Source organism: Typopeltis vanoorti, chromosome 7 (assembly GCF_054136105.1).
Source record: "Typopeltis vanoorti isolate ZY-2024b chromosome 7, IOZ_Tvanoo_1.0, whole genome shotgun sequence".
Lineage (NCBI taxonomy): Eukaryota > Metazoa > Arthropoda > Arachnida > Uropygi > Thelyphonidae > Typopeltis > Typopeltis vanoorti.
The window spans coordinates 152,201,621-152,220,711 of record NC_143555.1 but is presented as its reverse complement, the minus strand read 5'-3'; the positions used below and the strand labels follow the sequence as shown (position 1 = coordinate 152,220,711).

Genomic DNA, 19,091 nt, shown 5'->3' with positions numbered 1-19,091 from the left:
TTCAATGAGCACTTTGGAGCATATTTCATCCTGGAGAAGGCTTTGATACTAGAGAGGTAGGGCAGGTTCGAGGTTTAGAGGTGCAAGAGGAGAGCATGTTCCAAATACTGAGTACTCTGGATGTCAGTAAAGCTGTGGGACTAGATGGTATTTCACCACGGGTTTGAGAGAATGTGCTAAAGAACTGACAACTCCTTTGACCTGGCTTTTCAAGGAAAGTCTAGCTACAGGAAAGGTACCCAAGGAACGGAAGGAAGGCAAGATAGTGCCATTGCATAAGGGCTACAGCAGACTGGAAGTGCCAGTCTGTGTGTCATCAGTAGTTGTTAAGGTCTTGGAGAAATTAGTGAGGGAGTATTTAGAGCATTGGGCAGATGTTATTTGTTAAGGAACTTTCTTGCTTAAGTAATATAATTGCCTTTTATAATAAAGTGACAAGAGCAGTTGATGAGGGAAAGGCATACACTGCCATTTTTTTGGATTTTGAAAAGTCATTTGACAGGGTGCCAAATGATAAGCTATTAAGCATGAGTTTAGATAGGTTAGTCAACTGGATTCAGGATTGGCTGTCTGATGGTTATCGGAGAGTTGTGTATGATGGAGCAATATCAAGGAAGCAGAGGGTTACAGGTGGGGTTTCACAGGACTCACTATTGGAAGCTGTATTGTTTAACCTTTATATCAATGACACTGTCAATGGATTGCAAGGGGTTTGTTTGTTTGTTTTATAGTTTATTTGGCACAAAAACTACAAAGGTCATACTGTGCCATACTAAAGATTACAACATTAGTATTTACAGAAAATTGTAAACAATATGTCTGTACAAGAATCTAGTTTCACAAAGCAGCATCTCTAGGTAAACAGAACTGCTGCAGAGGGCACAGCAACACACAAGGTCAGAGGTTATTATTATTATTATTATTATTATTATTTTGACACCTCCAGGGAGTACAAAGACTCATCGAGGGAGAGTGTGCCGACAGCATCGAACGATTGGACCCCTTCCAACTACTAACCGCGCTCAAACTTACTTAACTGAGCCATTAGTAGCAGAGGCTCTACCAATCGACCAACCTTCGCCGGCAATTACAGTAGTACAAAAATAGCTAACAATATAAGTTAATACATAATATATGAAACACTAAGCCAAGGAATGCAGTATCTACATATATGTAAAATTATAATAGATGCCTTTATAGCAGTACAAAAATAAGCAAAAAGGGATTATTATACAATATGCATGGATGAAAATTAAATTTAGCAATACATATAAACAGAATTACTAGAAAGTACACAAATAGGTAAGATGTCCTACAGCACTACATGATTATTCGAAAAATAAAGTAGTAAATAAGATGCATACACAAAATGTATGTTAAGTGATGCAGTATCTACATATAAACAAAATTACTGCAGAGGTTTCAGCAGTACATAAATAGATAACCATAGGTTAACATATGTAATATACAAAACAAGTCAAGGAAAGCAGTGTCTACATCTAGTAAGATTACAACAAACATTATTATACTAATACTTAAAGCATCAGAAAGGAATTATTATACAGCATTGATGCATAAAATTTAAGTTTATATTCAGTTGTTTGCAGATGATGTGAATCTGGAAAAGGTTATTAGTAATAGTGTACATATGGCAGCCCTGAAAGAGGATTTCAATAAACTAGACAGATGAGCAATAAATGGTGGTGTCGGTTTAATGTAGCAAAATGTAAAGTCTTGAAGTTTGGGATACATCAATGGGAGGCTGCATACTCGATTGGAGGAGCGATACTGGAGGAAGTAGAGGAGAAAAGAGATCTGGGGATGATGATTAATAGAAAACTGAAATTCAGGGAACATACTGCAAGGTTGGTGAAGGTAGTAACCCAGAGGATTGCTGCAATACTGAGAAGGACACTGACCTGCAGAGATAAAAGAGTTATCTTCCCACTGTATAAGACCCTGATCAGACCACACATAGACTACTGTTCTCAAATTTGGTCCCCAGGATTTGAAGGGGATAAATTAACTGTGGAAAGGGTACAGAGGCAGATAACAAAGATGGTTTCAGGACTGCACAATGTCAGTTATGAGGATCGACAGAGGGAATGTGGACTGCGGAGTTTGGTACATAGAAGAAGGAGTGGTGATATGACTGAGACTTTTAAACTGTTGAGAGGTAGATACAGGGTTGACACTGGGGAATTCTTTTGCTTGGTAGAACAGCAGGAACGAGTAATGACAAGGGGCCATCCCTGGAAGTTGCAAAAGGAAGCTGTGAGCAAGAGGGTGAGGAGTGGTTTCTTTGCATGGAGGGTGGTTGAACAGTGGAATGCATTGTCTGATAGAGTGGTGAGAGCAAGAACGGTCAATGAGTTCAAGGAGTGATATGATAGAATTTGTGTTTCCTATGAAGGACCTTCCACGATGAGTCTTTTGACTCAATGGAGGCCTGAATAATAATAATAATAGTAAGTAGTACATAATTGCATACCAAGAGTTAAGCAAATAAATAGTGCAGGAGGAAGATGAATGAACAGTGAAATCAAGCAAGCAGTGTTACAAAAGAAGTTGTAATGGAGCAAGTACAAGATAGTTTGCAGTGAACAGATGTATGAAGAATATAAAGTGCAGGCCAGAAAAGTGCCATGCATGGTTAAAAAAGAAAAAGTAGAATATGAGAGGAGATTGGCTAGTCAAGTCTAAGTTAATACAAAGGAATTTTTCTGCTATGTGGCAAGCCTTAAAATGTAAAATAATTATGGCAGGTCTGAAAACATACCCCAACTCAACATCACCAGAGTTAAGGATCGGTACTATCAACATAAGAAGCCTGAATGGCAAAGAAATGGAGCTAGCTGAGGAATTAGATAAGTACCAGATCGACATAATAGGGGTGACTGAAACAAAAAAGACAAAAACTGGTGAAATCTTTCTGAGCAATAAATACAAAATGTTATATTCAGGCAATGACAATCAAGGAAAAGAAGGAGTAGCCATAGTATTCAACACTAAATATGAAGCTATTCTTCTTAAATGGCAGTCAGTCTCAAGTAGAGTAATGTGGGCAAATATGAGAAGGGGGAACTGGACAATGAGACTTATTTGTGCCTATGGTCCCACAGAAGGTTCTACTAAGGTAGAAGTGGAGGAATTTTTTAAGGATTTAGAGACAGCAACTGACACAATGAAAAAGGAAAAGTTGGTCATTGTTGGGGATCTGAATAGCAGAGTAGGAAATGATTGTCAGACATTCAAAAATATTTTGGGAAAATTTGGAGAAAAGAACAAAGCTAATAATAATGGCAAATACCTGTTGGATTTCTGCTCAGGACATGGAGTGGTTATTACTAACACCATGTTCCAACATAAAAATGTGCACAAATTCGCATGGAGAGAAGAGGCAAGAAATAAGAAAAGTCTCATTGACTATGTTATTGTTGATAGTGATGTTTTCTCCCTGGTGCAGGACACCAGACTGTACAGATTTGAAATTGGAAGTGATCACTATTTAGTCTTGAGCAGGATAAAATTGAATTTCATATGGAAAAGAATAACATGTAACAAACTTTTAAAGCGAATAAAAGTTGAGCAGCTCTCAGATGTGAACTATAGACTAAAATACACAAAGATTATTGAAGAAAAAATGAAAGAGTTTGAGAACAGGAACCAAACCTTGGAGATTCAGTGGCAAGCCTTGAAGAAAACACTGATTGATTCTTCCAGAGAGGCATGTGGTGAGGTTGTCTGCATGGATAGAAAAATCAGAACTCCATGGTGGACACAGGAAGTTAAAGAGGCAGTGAAGGAAAAGAAGAAAGCATATCAAAAGTTCCTGGCAATTAAGTCAGCTTGTGCTCTTAGAGAATACATAGACAAATATAAGAAAGCTAAACACTGTGTAAAACTAGCTAAACAAAAGTCATGGGAGGACTTTGGCAAGAACATAGAAAATAAATATCAAGAAGGTGGTAAGATATTCTGGAAGTTGTTGAAGAAGCTTAGAAATGGAGGAAAGACTGTAAAAGGAGTCAGAGATGATAATGGTGACATGAAAACAGAAAAGGATATCCTTGAAGTACGGAGTAATTACTTCAAAAAATTGCTAAATGAAACAAGCAGTGGCACAGTTGTAAAAAACACTCAACAGGCATACAGTCAGGAATACATATCCATACTTGAAGTAGAAAAAGCCATCAAAGGCTTGAAATGTGGAAAGGCAGCAGGAGTAGATGAATATTCGACCAGAAATGCTGAAGTATGGTGGTATAAAAGTCTTACAGTGGCTGTACTGCATAGTTCAGAAAGCCTGAACAGAGGGATGAATTCCCGATGACTGGAGTAGAGCTCTAATAGTGCCTATATATAAAAAGGGAAATAAAACTGAATGTGAGAATTACAGAGGTATTTCCCTACTGAGTGTTCCTGGCAGGATCTATGCAAGTATACTTGAGAAATGGTTGAGAAGAATTGTGGAAGAAAAGCTTGGCGAAGAACAAGCTGGATTCAGGCCAAATAGAGGCTGTCTGGATCAGATCTTCACTTCACGACAAATAGTCGAGAAAGCATGGGAACATTACAAAGATCTGTATTTAAGTTGTGTCGATCTAGAAAAGGCATATGACAAGGTGCCAAGGGAGAAGCTATTCAATACGCTGCAGTTATATGGTGTCAATGGGGCATTATATCAGGCAATACTTAGTCTGTATTTGAGTTGTAAGTCAGCAGTTAGAATTGAAGGTTGTACAGGAAGATGGTTTAATTTTAAATCTGGTGTGAGACAAGGATGTACATTATTCATTATCTATATGGATCACATTATGAAGGAAAGTGGTATTAAACATGATTTCAGAATTGGAGATGTTAATGTCAGCTCTTTGCTTTATGCGAATGATGTTATACTTCTAAATAAATCCGCTACAAGTTTGCAAGATTCCGTGACTAAATTGAATAACTGTTGTAATAGATATGGTATGAAGGTCAGCATTAAAAAGACAAAGATAATGAAAATAGGTAGAATTGTTGAAAGTGTCAACTGTGTTGTGAATGGAGAACCTGTGGAACAAGTAAAACATTTCAGCTACTTAGGTACGATTTTTAGTGAAGATGGTAAATTAATATGGAAATAGACAACAGAATCAACAAAGCTGGTATGGTAGGAAGTCAATTGAATAAATTCATATGGAATAAGAGAGAAATTATCCAAAACACTAAATTAGCTGTATACAAGACTGTGTTCAAACCAGTTTTAACTTATGGATCTGAGAGCTGGGTCGGAAGTAAAACACTTGACTGAAGACTAGAGACCGCAGATATGAGAGTCCTGAGAAAGATTAGAGGAGTGAACAGATGGTATTAATGGCAATATCATATTAAAAACGAGGATATTAGGAAAGAACTTGACATTGTCAACATCCAGGCATGCGTTAGCAGAGCTAATCTCAGGTGGTATGGTCACTTAAACAGAATGGGCGAGGAAAGATTAGGAAAACAAGTGTTCTCTACCAGGTTGGCAGGAAAATAATTCAGAGGAAGACCAAGATACAGGTGGATCGATACGGTACAATGTGCCCTAGACCAACGCTTCCCAAACTGTGGGCCGCGGCCCCCTTGGGGGCCATAGGTTTTGTTGAGGGGGCCATGAAATAATGAAAACAAATTTAAAATGGTTTAAGACTAAGTAGATTTTTTTTTATTTTAAAAGAAACGTATTTAACTTTTATTATATATTATTTCTTCATTTTTTACATTTTAATGGAAAAATTCACACATTGGTGTTGGTTCACAAACTTTGCTTCCTGTGTATTTCGGCACTTAATGAATATTAGTAAATATTGCTTATTCATATGTTTCATTTCAAAGCAGTGGTTAATTGTATTTACTTCGAATTCTCTCCAGGGAAGCTCTAAATCTTCCGGTCCCTTTCACCATGCGTTCGTAATCAGGGACTGTTAATATTGACTTTATATACATATCAAAACTCGTTTTATATTATCACTGTCATCCGAGCTAGTTTTCTGTTATCAATAAAAGTTTCACATATACTTCACACTTGAAAAAAAGCTTAAACAAGTTCATGTGGGGAGATAGTAACTCCCTTGCAGTGGTAAATAACATGCCCTCACTAACAGCCACTATACTGCAGAGGCAATAAAAACAAGTTGAATGATATAATCACGTAATCACAAGAAAGATATTTATTTAACCAAATATTTCGGTCTGGAAATAGCAGACCATAGTCAGTGGTAATACAAGAAGAGTTTAAAAAATACAAGCTAGAATACTAACAAGATCGTTAAAATTATAACACGCCGCGTGATGTTAAATCACTAAGTATGAAACGGAATATTTTGAAGTACAAACATGATTGAATTTGCTATTAAAAAAAAAAAAAAAAAAAAAAAAAAAAAAAAACAATTAATTAATGAGTAATCTTGATTAGACTTTTCCAAATTTTTCATATAGATATACAGTCATTACGATTCAGGTTGGGGTGATAGAGCAAGGCCTCCACGCTTTCCTTGAACAAACGTTCAAACCTATAACGGGATCTATGTAAGAGGCGAGTCTTGGACCAAAGGATGCTGTGGTTAGTTTCAATCCCGTGTTGAGCCAATCCAGACTTTTCAGGTTTGTTGTGAAGAATGGATGATTGATGTTCTTGGATTCTTTTTTCAAGAGAACACCAGTTTGTCCAAAATAAAAGAGATCACAGTTGCATGGAATTTGATAAACTCCAGGAAGAGATAAAGTTGAGCGTTTGTCTTTAGGAGAAGGAAAATGAGAAGACAATTTGTTAATAGGTGAATACGTAGTTGTTAAATCATATTTCTTTAAAATTCTTGTGATAGGTTCTGAAATACCGGATATATAAGGAATAGGCACTCGACGTGTTGAAACTTTGTTGTTTTGTAGAGGATTATAAGAATTGAGAAGACGTTGAGTACTTTTTTCAGAAAAGCCATTGAGTTTCATGTGTTGTTGGATAGTAGAAAGTTCTTTCTGTAGATAATCAAAAGTAGAACAATTAGTTTTGGCTCTTCTGATGAGGCATTTTAAAATTCCTGTTTTTTGACATGGATGATGGGCTGATTCTTTAAGAATATAATGACCTGTGAATGTTGGTTTCCTGTATACTGTAGTTGTAAGAATATTTGAAGGTGATCGGATGAGGAGAACGTCTAAAAAAGATAACTGGTTGTTTTCTTCTAATTCCATAGTAAACTTTATGCGCTGATTCAAGGAATTAATACTAAAGCGTTTTTGCTGTGAGGCCAAATAGTAAATATGTCATCTATATATCTTACCCAAAAAGATGGTTGAGGGAAAATAGATGCGAAGAGGACTTTTTCTAAATGTTCTAAATAAAAGTTGGCTAAAGCTGGAGAAAGAGGACTTCCCATGGCCGTTCCTTCTACTTAGCTATAAAATTTGTTTTGATATACGAAATATCCAGAATGTATTACGAAATAGAATAGTTTTATAATATCTTGAGGAAAGATGTCAGCAAGTAATTTTAAAGTTTCCTTGAGAGGTACATTGGTATATAAAGATTCTATATCAAAACTAACCATAAGATCTGTAGGTTGTAATGAGACATTTTTTAATTTTTCTAAGAAATCTGAGGAGTTTTTTATAAAAGAATTAGAGTTGCCAATGTGAGATTTCAATAATTTAGCTAGATATTTGGCTATACGGTAAGTAGGAGAATCAATACAATCTACTATTGGATGAAGAGGATAGTCAATCTTATGGATTTTTGGAAGGCCATAAAATCTAGGAGGTCTTGCAAAATGAGTTTTAAGTCTTTCAATTGTATCTTTATCCAAACTGATTTTAAAATGCCTCATCAGAAGAGCCAAAACTAATTGGTCTACTTTTGATTATCTACAGAAAGAACTTTCTACTATCCAACAACACATGAAACTCACTGGCTTTTCTGAAAAAAGTACTCAACGTCTTCTCAATTCTTATAATCCTCTACAAAACAACAAAGTTTCAACACGTCGAGTGCCTATTCCTTATATATCCGGTATTTCAGAACCTATCACAAGAATTTTAAAGAAATATGATTTAACAACTACGTATTCACCTATTAACAAATCGTCTTCTCATTTTCCTTCTCCTAAAGACAAACGCTCAACTTTATCTCTTCTTGGAGTTTATCAAATTCCATGCAACTGTGATCTCTTTTATTTTGGACAAACTGGACGTTCTCTTGAAAAAAGAATCCAAGAACATCAATCATCCATTCTTCACAACAAACCTGAAAAGTCTGGATTGGCTCAACACGGGATTGAAACTAACCACAGCATCCTTTGGTTCAAGACTCGCCTCTTACATAGATCCCGTTATAGGTTCGAACGTTTGTTTAAGGACAGCGTGGAGGCCTTGCTCCATCGCCCTAACCTGAATCGTAATGACTGTATATCTATATCAAAAATCTGGGAAAGTCTAATCAAGATTACTCATTAATTAATTTTTTTTTTTTTTTTTTTTTTAAATAGCAAATTCAATCATGTTTGTACTTCAAAATATTCCGTTTCTTACTTAGTGATTTAACATCACGCGGCGTGTTATAATTTTAACGATCTATTGTTAGTATTCTAGCTTGTATTTTTTAAACTACTCTTGTATTACCACTGACAATGGTCTGCTATTTCCTGACCGAAATATTTGGTTAAATAAATATCTTTCTTGTGATTACGTGATTATATCATTCAGCCTTATGTCGTAAGTATCCTTGAAACAACAAATAAAAACAAGTACTTTTATTATGCCAGTGAATAAGGTATGAAGAGTTTGTGTAATATATTTCTCAACAAATAGTGCAATTAGAGACAACTGGGATAAAAACACACTAATTAATGAATCACATGTCCCCTCATACAGAAACTATGCTGTATAGACTAAAACAAAATAATATGTTGCATGGGCAAACACAGTATCTAACTAAAAACTATTGTTATTAATTAGATGTGTGTGAGTTCGATTTCACAAGGCAGCAATAAAATTCAACAGAACGTGTTAAAATTAAGTAATATATATATATATATATATAATGAATGTTATGGCAGTTTCACATATGGAATTCGGTTGAAGAGAGTTAGCATTTCAACTCAATTGTCAGCTATGCTTTTATGTTGCGCGATCTTTTGTTAATACCGCACCAATCATATGCACGTTTTAATAACCTGCCTTTGCTGTCTGTTTCGCCTTAGGCTTAATTACCATAAAGGGAGAAAAGTCACAAAAGAGAAAAATGTTCCTGGTCTGGGGATTCCCATATTCAGGTTATTCACTAATTTCATGTTATCAGTCTGTGGTGTGCCAGTATCGGTAAGTGGTGATATTATTTGATCTATTCTACGTTAAAAAATTTAACCCTGAAATGGATAAGTGGCTGATAAAAAATAAAAAAAATTCCAGCGAACAATCAGAAGAAGCAGAAACGGACTCAAAAAAAAGGACAGTATTTCATATTTTACCAGAACAGCTCGCATCGTCTTCAGAACCAAACGGTAAGAGGCAAAAAATATAATATATGCATTTGATTTTTGCAATATTCACTGTGTATGTTTTGTATTCAATAAAAATACAATAAATATTATAATAATATCTCTCTCTATTACAATTTTTTTTTTGAGGGGGGGGGGGCGTGAAATATTTTCATTTTTGCAAAGAGGGCCCTGACATTCAGAAGTTTGGAAAGCACTGCCTTAGACGATAGAAAAAGAAGATCTGATAATGATAATATTGGCATCTTGACAAGTAATAGGCTGATTTGAAGGAAAATTGTAGATAGGAAGTTAGTAATGATGTAAATTTTTCATGTAGTACTATCATATCCTGTACTCCCCTTGAGGGTATATGTCAGGAATTTGATGATGATGATGATTGATACTGGTGAATAATTACGGTAGCAGAGTAACCATAACAAATGATATAGTGAAATTATATAATGAATACTTCATCAGTGTATATTATCGTGGTGTGAATGATGATGTGAAAGGAGGCAAGTATTTGGAGAATTAAAGTTAAAAGAATCAGAGGTGTATCAAGTGTTTCTCAGGTTAGATATTAATAAGGCTGTAGGAATGGATGACATATTACCACATAATTTTAACAATGTGCAAAAGAGTTAGCCATACCCTTGACCTGGTTACTTAATGAAAGTCTTGCAATGGGGAAGGTTCCTAAGGAGTGGAAAGAAGACAAAATAATAGCTCTCCACAAGCATGGTTCGAGAAAAGAAGTTTCCAGTTATAGACAGTCTGTATATCTGCAGTTGTGATCAAAGTATTGGAAAAACTGGTTAGAAGTAGAATACGGGATTGGATTGATGAAAATAAGATTCTCTATGATGGTCAGCATGGATTTGCGAAAGACAAGTCTTGTTTCAGCAATCTGCTTATGTTTTAGGATAAGGTGATGAATGTGTTGGATAAGGGAAAATCATATACAGTGATAATTTTGGTCTTTGCAAAAGCATTTGATAGATTACCACATAATAAGTTGATGTTGTACACGCTGCAGAGGATAGGAATAGATAGTATATTGTTCAGATAGTTCGAAGACCGGCTCTGTGAACGATACCAGCAAGTAGTGTATGATAGAGCAGTGTCTCAGAAAAGGAAGGTGACTAGTGGTGTGCCTCAGGGTTCTGTTCTTGGGCCCCTACTGTTTAACTTGTTTGTTAATGATATTTCATGTGAATTGACTGGGATCTTCAAATGTTTGCAGATGATGGAAAGTTAGGTAAACTTATCAGGAATAGTGCTGATGTTAATTCTCTACAGGAAGATTTGAATAGATTTTTTAACTTGGACAAATGAGTGGGGTTGCAGTTTTAATGTTAATAAATGGAAGGTGCTACACTTTGGGATACAGAGATATAAGGCTATGTACCGTATTGGTGGAGCTATACTTCAGGAAGAGGATAAGATTTGAGATCTTGGAGTGATGGACAATGGACTGAAGCTCCAGAGCACATTGTACATGTTGCAAAGACTGCACATCGTAGAGCAGCTATGATAAAAAGCATATTGACATGTACGGATAAGGAGGTGGTGGTGTCTCTATAAAAGGCATTGGTCATCTAGTTTTCATTGTGATGTGGAAACATTGCAGGTTCCAAAGACAAATAATCAAAATGATAGCAGGACTATGGAGTGTTGGCTATGAACAGTGTTTGAGAGAATGTGAATTATAGAGGTAGGTGGACAGGAGGAAAAGAGAAGATATAATAGAGACCTTCAAGTTAGTTAAGTGATTCTATCAGATCAATGCAGAAGAAATTATAAAAAAAGTGGATGTTAAGATGTGAAGGACGATAGGCCATCCCTGGAAGTTGTATAAAGATGTAGTGAAAAAGGGTGTGAGGAGTAATTTTTTATGTGGAGAGTTGTTAGTGAGTGGAATGCACTGCCTGAGTGCATTGGGAGTGCAGCTAGTGTAAATAACTTCAAAGCTCTTTATGATAGACTTGTTATTGGTTGAGTGGGCCTTCCACAGTGAGTCTATTGACTCCATGGAGGTTAGATGCCTAAGAACAGAACCCTGAGTCACACCACTGGTCACCTTCCTTTTCTGAATCTCCGATCCATCTAACTAATATACTATTTATTCCTATCCTCTGCAGTTTGCATACCAGCTTATCATGTGGTAATCTATCAAATGCTTTTGCTTTCAATTCAGTTCATATTGTTCATGTTGACAGTTCATATTGCGCCAAAAGATTTGTACTCTGAATATCCTGGGTATAAAACGTGAAATATTAGTAGATTTATTATTAATACTATTACAGGCTGCTCATTATAGTCCTTAGACTCATCGAGGGAGGCCCTAAACATCATGCCAGGCATTATACAACTTTTGTGCAGTATCTATCATACTTTGCTTTGAACTCATTCACAGTCATGGCACCCATAACAGACTCTGGCAACACATCCCACTCATTCACCACTCTCCAAGAAAAAAAAAATTTAGTTCAACACCTTTGCTAACTACACTCTTGCTCAGTTTTCAAGGATGGCCCCTAGTTCTCCTACCACCAAACCTGTTCTGAAAAATTTCCTCTGTATTAATCTTGTAAAATCCTTTCAGTAATTTGCATGTCTCAATCATATCACCCCTTTTCACCTGTCAACAAATTTCTGTAATCCATAAATCTTCAACCTGTTCTTGTTATGCTCATTCCATAGACCTGCTACCATCTTGGTCACATGCCTCTCCATCTCTTCCTCATAACCAAGAAACCCAGGCGACCAGATCTGTGTGCATAGTCAACAGGGGGTCTCATCAAAGCTTGATAAAGAGGAATAATAACCTGCCTGTCTCTGCTTATCAAAGTATTCTTCAGTAACCAAGTAATCTGATGAGCTGCTTTAGTCATTTTAGCTATGTGCCGTCTGAACTTCAACTCCCTATCCATCAACACTCCCAAATCTCTGACTTTGTCAGTTTCCTAGAGTATAATTCCATCAATGTGGTATACAGCTGGTAATCTTTTCATCCTAAAATGCATAACCTTACACTTTGCCACAATAAAATGACATTCATTCTCCTATGCCCAGACTGCCAGTCTATCCAAATCATTCATCAAAATTTTAACAATAATATTAACTATTGCTCTACCCAACTTTGCATCATCAACAAATAACTGAAGATTTCCTCTCAGATTCCTTCCTATATAATTAATGTACAAATTTAACACAAGTGGCCCAAGAACAGAGCCTGTTGTATGCCACTAGTCACAGACCTTCTTCTGGACTCTACTTCTGAATAAACTACTCTCTGATATCTCTCCATCAACCACCTTCTTATCCACCTCACCAACCCTATATTGACTCTAGGTATGCTATTACTTCTGTGAAACACTCCTTTACCACTTCCCATGGACTATCAACATCCAGCCCTTGCAGTTTCACATGCCATGGCACTGATCCAAGTAATCTCCTAAGCTTGTTATACCTACCAGCCCTGTAATTCCATATACATCTCTCAGGTCAAGACCATATGATCTCTCTCACCAGTTGGTGGCAACATGGTCATATTGGTTATAGACAAATTCTCTGATGCAATTACTAGATCTGGCACTCTCAAACCCCTAGTATATTCCATCACATGCTGCCTCAGGTAATTATTCCTTAGTAACTGCATAAATTCCATTTCCTTCTTCCTGTGTATACTCTCCTCCTTGCATTCTATGTTCCCAGAGTTGAAATCCTTATCCTCCTCCTTCCAATCTATGTTCCCAGAGTTGAAATCCCTCATAATAATTACCCACCCTCCAATCATTGGGCTTATTTGCTGATGCATACTATCCCCATCATCTTTTCCATCCCCTGGCCCACAGCAGCATCAACTGTATATTTTGCTCTGCTGGCCTCAATCTCACACTAGATAGCCTCAAATGTGCTATTTTCATTGGCCTGCAGTTGAACTTCTACTCTCTTTGGTTGCAATTCTTCAGCTATTATCAATAATACTCTTCTCCCCCATTTTTTCTCTCTCTCTATCCTCCCTGAACACACTATACCCTTCACATTCTATCCCACTAACGATATCATCTTCTGTCACTCATGTCTCACTAACGCTAATAACCTTTGGCCCAGGATGAACTCACCAATGCCAAAAAAAACTCTTAAAAACGTGCATAAAATGCCTAAGTTAGTACCACTGGTAACTAACCAGAATGGGATAGTTAATATGAAGCATCAGGATAGCAGTGCTCCTGGAATTAGTGTCATAGACCGACTGCTATCCTGATGCTTCATATTAACTATCCCATTCTGGTTAGTTACCAGTGGTACTAACTTAGGCATTTTATGCACGTTCTTACACTCAAATGCCTCACTGATTTCTGCATATTCTCTCAATAGCTTCCCCCTCCCCCAAAGCTCTAGTTTCTCTGAGTTTGAACATTCATTTCATTCAACAACACTTTTTTCCAGACTCTGAATACCAAATCCATTCAGATGCAAACCATCCTTCTTGTATAAGTCCTTTTGTCCATTAAATTCACTCCACATTATTCTTCCTGCATAACCTATACACTGAGTCATTCACTATTATGGCCCTCCTCCTCAGCTCTACTCTGTCATACTGCAGCAACAGACTCAATATCTTAACTTTCTCATTCTTTTCTTTTGCTGCTTCCAGTAATTCTTTGATGTCTAGATAAATAAATATCTTGTTTATTCTGTTCCTTTGATGTTGTGAATTATACTGCACAATCACTGATGAATAACTGTGAACATCCAAAGCTTATCTTATCTTTTATTCACAGATCAATGCAAACTGATCTGTGGATTTTAATAATTTAATAAGCCCAGGCAGAATGAAGGGCCAAGTACTGGAAGTGGGTAGAAGGAACGACAGGATCATGCAAATGAAATTGGGTCTTGGAGAAGAGCAAGTGGTCGTCTTATGTGTATATGCCCTGAAAGTTGGCTGTACAGCAGAGGAGAAAGATGAGTTCTGGAACGTGTTAGATGAAGAAATGACGAAACTGGAGGAAAACGAGATGATGATTGTCATAGGAGACTTGAATGGACACATAGGGAGACAGAATAGAGACTGTGAAAGGGTGCATGGTGGCCATGGAGTGGGAATGATGAACCAGGAAGGAGAGAGGATTGTGGACTTTGCAGTAGCGTTTGTTTTTGGCAATTGTGAACTCATTTTTCTACAAGAGGGAAGAACATTTGATAACATTTAGAAGTGGTAACAACAATTCACAAATTGACTACATTTTGACTAGAAGAAAACATCTCGAGGTTGTGACTTGTAAGGTAACCAAAAGATCAAGTGGTATAGCAACACTGTCTGCTGTGCACAGACTTTAAAATAAGATCGAAGATAAGAACCTCTGGAAGCCATGGGATGAAGACAATTAAGTGATTTTGCTTAAAAGAAGAGAGTGTGAGGAATCGTTTTAGGGAGAGGGTGTTAGAGAGGATTTCAGATGGACTGGAAAGTGTACAAGATTGGTGGAAACATAATTCAAAAGTAATCCCGAGCTGTGCAATCGTGGTGAGACATCTGGAAACATTAGAGAGCAGAAGGAGGGTTGGTGGTGGAATAATAATGTACAAGAAGCAGTGACAGCTAAGAGGAAGGCAAAGCAGAAGTGAGATGAGTCAAGAGTGGAAGAGGACAGAGAGGTGTACAGAGAGAGAAAGCAAGAAGCCAAGAGAGTTGTGGTGCAGGCAAAGGCCATAGCATATCAAGATCTGCATGATCAATTAGAAACAAAGGAAGGACAGAAAAACATTTATCAACTAGCAAAATATAGAAATAAAGCAGCAAAGGCCATCTTACATGTGAGGCAGATATCAAAGACGCTGAAGGAAGAGTATTATGGAGGGATGTGGACATAAAAAATAGATGGAGAATATACTTTGAGGGATTTTTGAATGAGGAAAATGTGAGGACTCACAGAGAAGATGGGCAGCCTTCTGAGGGGATGGTGCAGAACATCAGTAGAGTGGAAGTGAAGGAGGCCATGAAGAGGATAAAAAATGGAAAATCGGTGGGCCCAGACAGGATTCCAGTGGAGGCATGGAAGGCACTGGAGGAAGAAGGAATTGACCTGCTGTGGGACCTGTTTATGAAAGTTTGCAAACAGGAAAATATACCCGAGGAATGGAAGGAAAGTACTCTTGTCCCCATCTGCAAGGGTAAAGGGGATGCACAAGACTGTAAGAATTACAGAGGAATAAAGTTGATGTCCCACACAATGAAAATCCTAGAAAGGGTTCTTGATGGAAGATTGAGGAAGGAGGTGGAGATTGCAAAGGAACAATTTGGCTTCATGCCTGGTAGATCAATGATAGATGCTATCTTCGGGTTATGGCAGATGATGGAAAAGTTTTGAGAGAAACAACAAGAGTTACATCTGGTGTTTATTGATCTGGAGAAAGCATACAATAGAGTGCCAAGGCAAGAAGTCTGGAGGTGTCTGAGGAAGAAGAAGGTACCAGAGAAATATGTCAGGTTGGTGCAGGAGATGTACAGAAATGTAAAGACAAGAGTTCGGACCTGCCTGGGAGAGCCAGAAAGTTTTCCAGTGACAGTTGGCTTGCATCAAGGGTCAGCATTAAGTTCGTTTCTGTTTAATATTGTAGTGGAGGAGGTGAGAGAAGACACGCCTTGGACAATGTTGTATGCAGATGACATTTTGCTGTGTGCAGATTCAAGAGAAGAAGTGGCAGCTAAACTGGAAAGATGGAGGAAAGTACTGGAAGAGAGAGGTATGAGACTGAGTATATGTGTTGCAAAGTGGAGCTGGAAGGAAATGTCATTAGGAAGGTGAGGGACTTTAGATACTTAGGTTCAACAGTGGAAGAAGATGGAGGGGCTGAGAAGGAAGTTGGATGCAGGATACAAGCGGGTTGGAGGAACTGGAGAGAGAGAGAGAGATGGTTGGAGTGCTATGCGACGATCAATCTGACAGGCAAAATCTATAGGACAGTAGTGAGGCCAGCTATGACGTATGCTATGGAAACTATGGCCCTGAGGAAAAATAACATCAGCAGGATGGAGGTAGCAGAGATGAGAATGCTTAGGTGGATGTGTGGTGTGACCAGAAAGGATTGTCTGAGAAATGACTATGTGAGGAGAACAGTGAAAGTTATGAACTTAGGAGTGAAGATACAGTAGGCAAGGTTGAGATGGTCTAGTCATGTGATGAGGAGGGAGGACAAATATGTGGGAAGAAAGGTCATGCAGATGGATGTGCAAGGAAGGAGGAAGCATGGGCAGCCAAAGAAGAGATGGAGGGAGTTAGTAGAAGAGGACTTGAGAATGAAGAACTTGGCTGTGGTGACAGCCCAAAGATAGGAGGATGTAAAGGAGACTCATCATTAACAGCGACCCCACTTAAGTGGGACAAGCGGCAGCAGAAGAATAAGCCTATTTTTCTTTTGGAAAATAGTGCAACAAAGTTGTGTGGATTAAATTTTCTTTTTTCTTCTTATCTTATTATATTTAGTATTATTTATTTATTTATCTATTTATTTTATTTATTTATCTAATTATTTATTATTATTTTTTGGATGAGTGATTTTAAATGAAGAACTTTTCTTTCAAAGAGTGCAATTCATCAATTTAAGTTTAGTTAATATTTGTTCATTCATTTTTTTATTGCCAAGTAAATGAACAACATACAGAATGATCTGCATAAATTGGCAATATTCATATGATGTTAATTCTGTAAGAAAGGAAATAGGTATACCTCAAGAAAAGCAAAGTTTTTATCCAGGTTGATTTGACAGGCTAGAACTGGATTGCCTGGAGCTTGTGAAAAGCCACATGCATGCATTTGAGTGTTGAAGAAATCCATCATCTCTTCCTAAAAGAAAGCAAGCTGTAATTATTAGAAAGGAATAGTTTTAGTAAAATAAATAACCAATGAAGTATTTATCAGATATATAGTATATATATATATACACATAAAATATAGGACTAGATGTTCATTAAGCAAATTAAGTTTTACTTTCAGTTCAGTTTACAGCAGTTGTAATGTAGAATTCTAAAGTAGGATGAATATATATATATATATATATAGCAATATAATAAATTTAGTTTAATCCTTTATCCAAGAGTGAGCAAACAAAGTTTGCACCTGAAAATATCTTCAGGACTGAGGTAAGGTAGTACAACACCAGGCAACTCATAGCAAAGGTGGCCAAGCTACCATCACTCCTATCTCAGTATCTCCCATAATGCAAAACACATCTCCTTGCGGATATGTATAATGTTATGCATTAAGAGAAGGGTCACTACCCATACTGGTTTCGACCTTTATTGAGGTCTCATCAGTGGGAGCCAGGCCCTGAAGTGGAGATACCAGGCAGAAGCAATGGAGAGGTCATCTTTACCCATAGGAGTTGCCATAAAGTGTGCCACCTTATTATTAAATTACTCTGGATTTAGAGAAAGATGTTGAAAGTTTATTTTGCACTTGGTTAGACTATTATAAATTTAGTTTAATCCTTTATTCAAGTATGAGCAAACAAAGTTTGTGCCTGAAAATATCTTCAGGATATTTGTGTCTGAAAATATTTGTGCCTGAAGATATTTTCAGACACAAACTTTGTTTGCTCACACTTGGATAAAGGATTAAACTAAATTTATAATAGTCTAACCAAGTGCAAAATAAACTTTCAACATATATATATATATATATAGCATTAGGAGTTGTAGTGAGAATCAGTGTTGAATGGGACTCCAAGTTTATCTATTTATTTATTTTTATAGCAATCACATACACAAGAGGTTGTTTTACTTACAGAACAATAGTATTGTGGATGGGTAGAAATTTGAGCAGAAAGAAGAAACTTGTTCTCTTGCATTTAAAAATCCTGAAGATTGAATTCTAAAAACATACATAAGAGGATAAATGGTTCAAGACAGCAACAGAATGAGTGAATGAACTATTCTGTGAGTTTGAAGTTGAACTGTGAAGGATAGTTTAATAACTGTTATGTGTATTTATATATGTATATAAAACTGCGACAGATGTGGAAAAATGAAGAAATTAACAATGCAAATTCTTGTGAACAGTGAGCATGGAAATATTTGCAAAAAGTGAAAGCAGTAGAAACTATATATCTCTGTGAAAGAGACTGGAGTTAATTAATCTCATTGTCTGTTTCTGTACATCAAGTAATTTTAGGGGGGGTGGGATATGAAGAGCACAATTCCAAATATAAGACCTATTAGAGAATGGGTTTGAAATCTTTACAGAGTTAAAGCTATTATAGGTGAAGTAATGCCCTGAGTAAATGAGAAAATATAATTTTCTCATTTGCTGATTCCCAAGAAGCTCATGTGACCAAATTTGAGCAATTAAGAATTAAGATGCAACCAGATCAGCGCCTTATAAAGAGGAATAATAACCTGTCTTGTTAGTGTTTTTCAATATCTAAGTAATCCTCTGAGCTATTTTGCCGACTTCTGCAATATACCCCATCTGAACTTCAACTCTCTGTCCACCATTATCCCTAATTCCTTAGCCTCATCAATTTCCCACAATCCTGTACCATCAATGTGATGGTATGAAAGTATGTAATCATTCCATCCCAAAG

General features: G+C 36.9%; 1 protein-coding gene across 1 annotated transcript in view; it reads right to left on the bottom strand.

Annotated features, from left to right (window-relative positions):
* Window positions 1–19,091, bottom strand: part of LOC150105213 (splicing factor U2AF 50 kDa subunit-like) — a 432,010-nt gene that overhangs the window by 184,805 nt on the left and 228,114 nt on the right. The window contains exon 6 of the mRNA XM_090395532.1: window positions 17,237–17,353. Coding sequence (XP_090251658.1) covers window positions 17,237–17,353 — 117 coding nt within the window. The remainder of the gene's footprint in view (window positions 1–17,236; window positions 17,354–19,091) is intronic.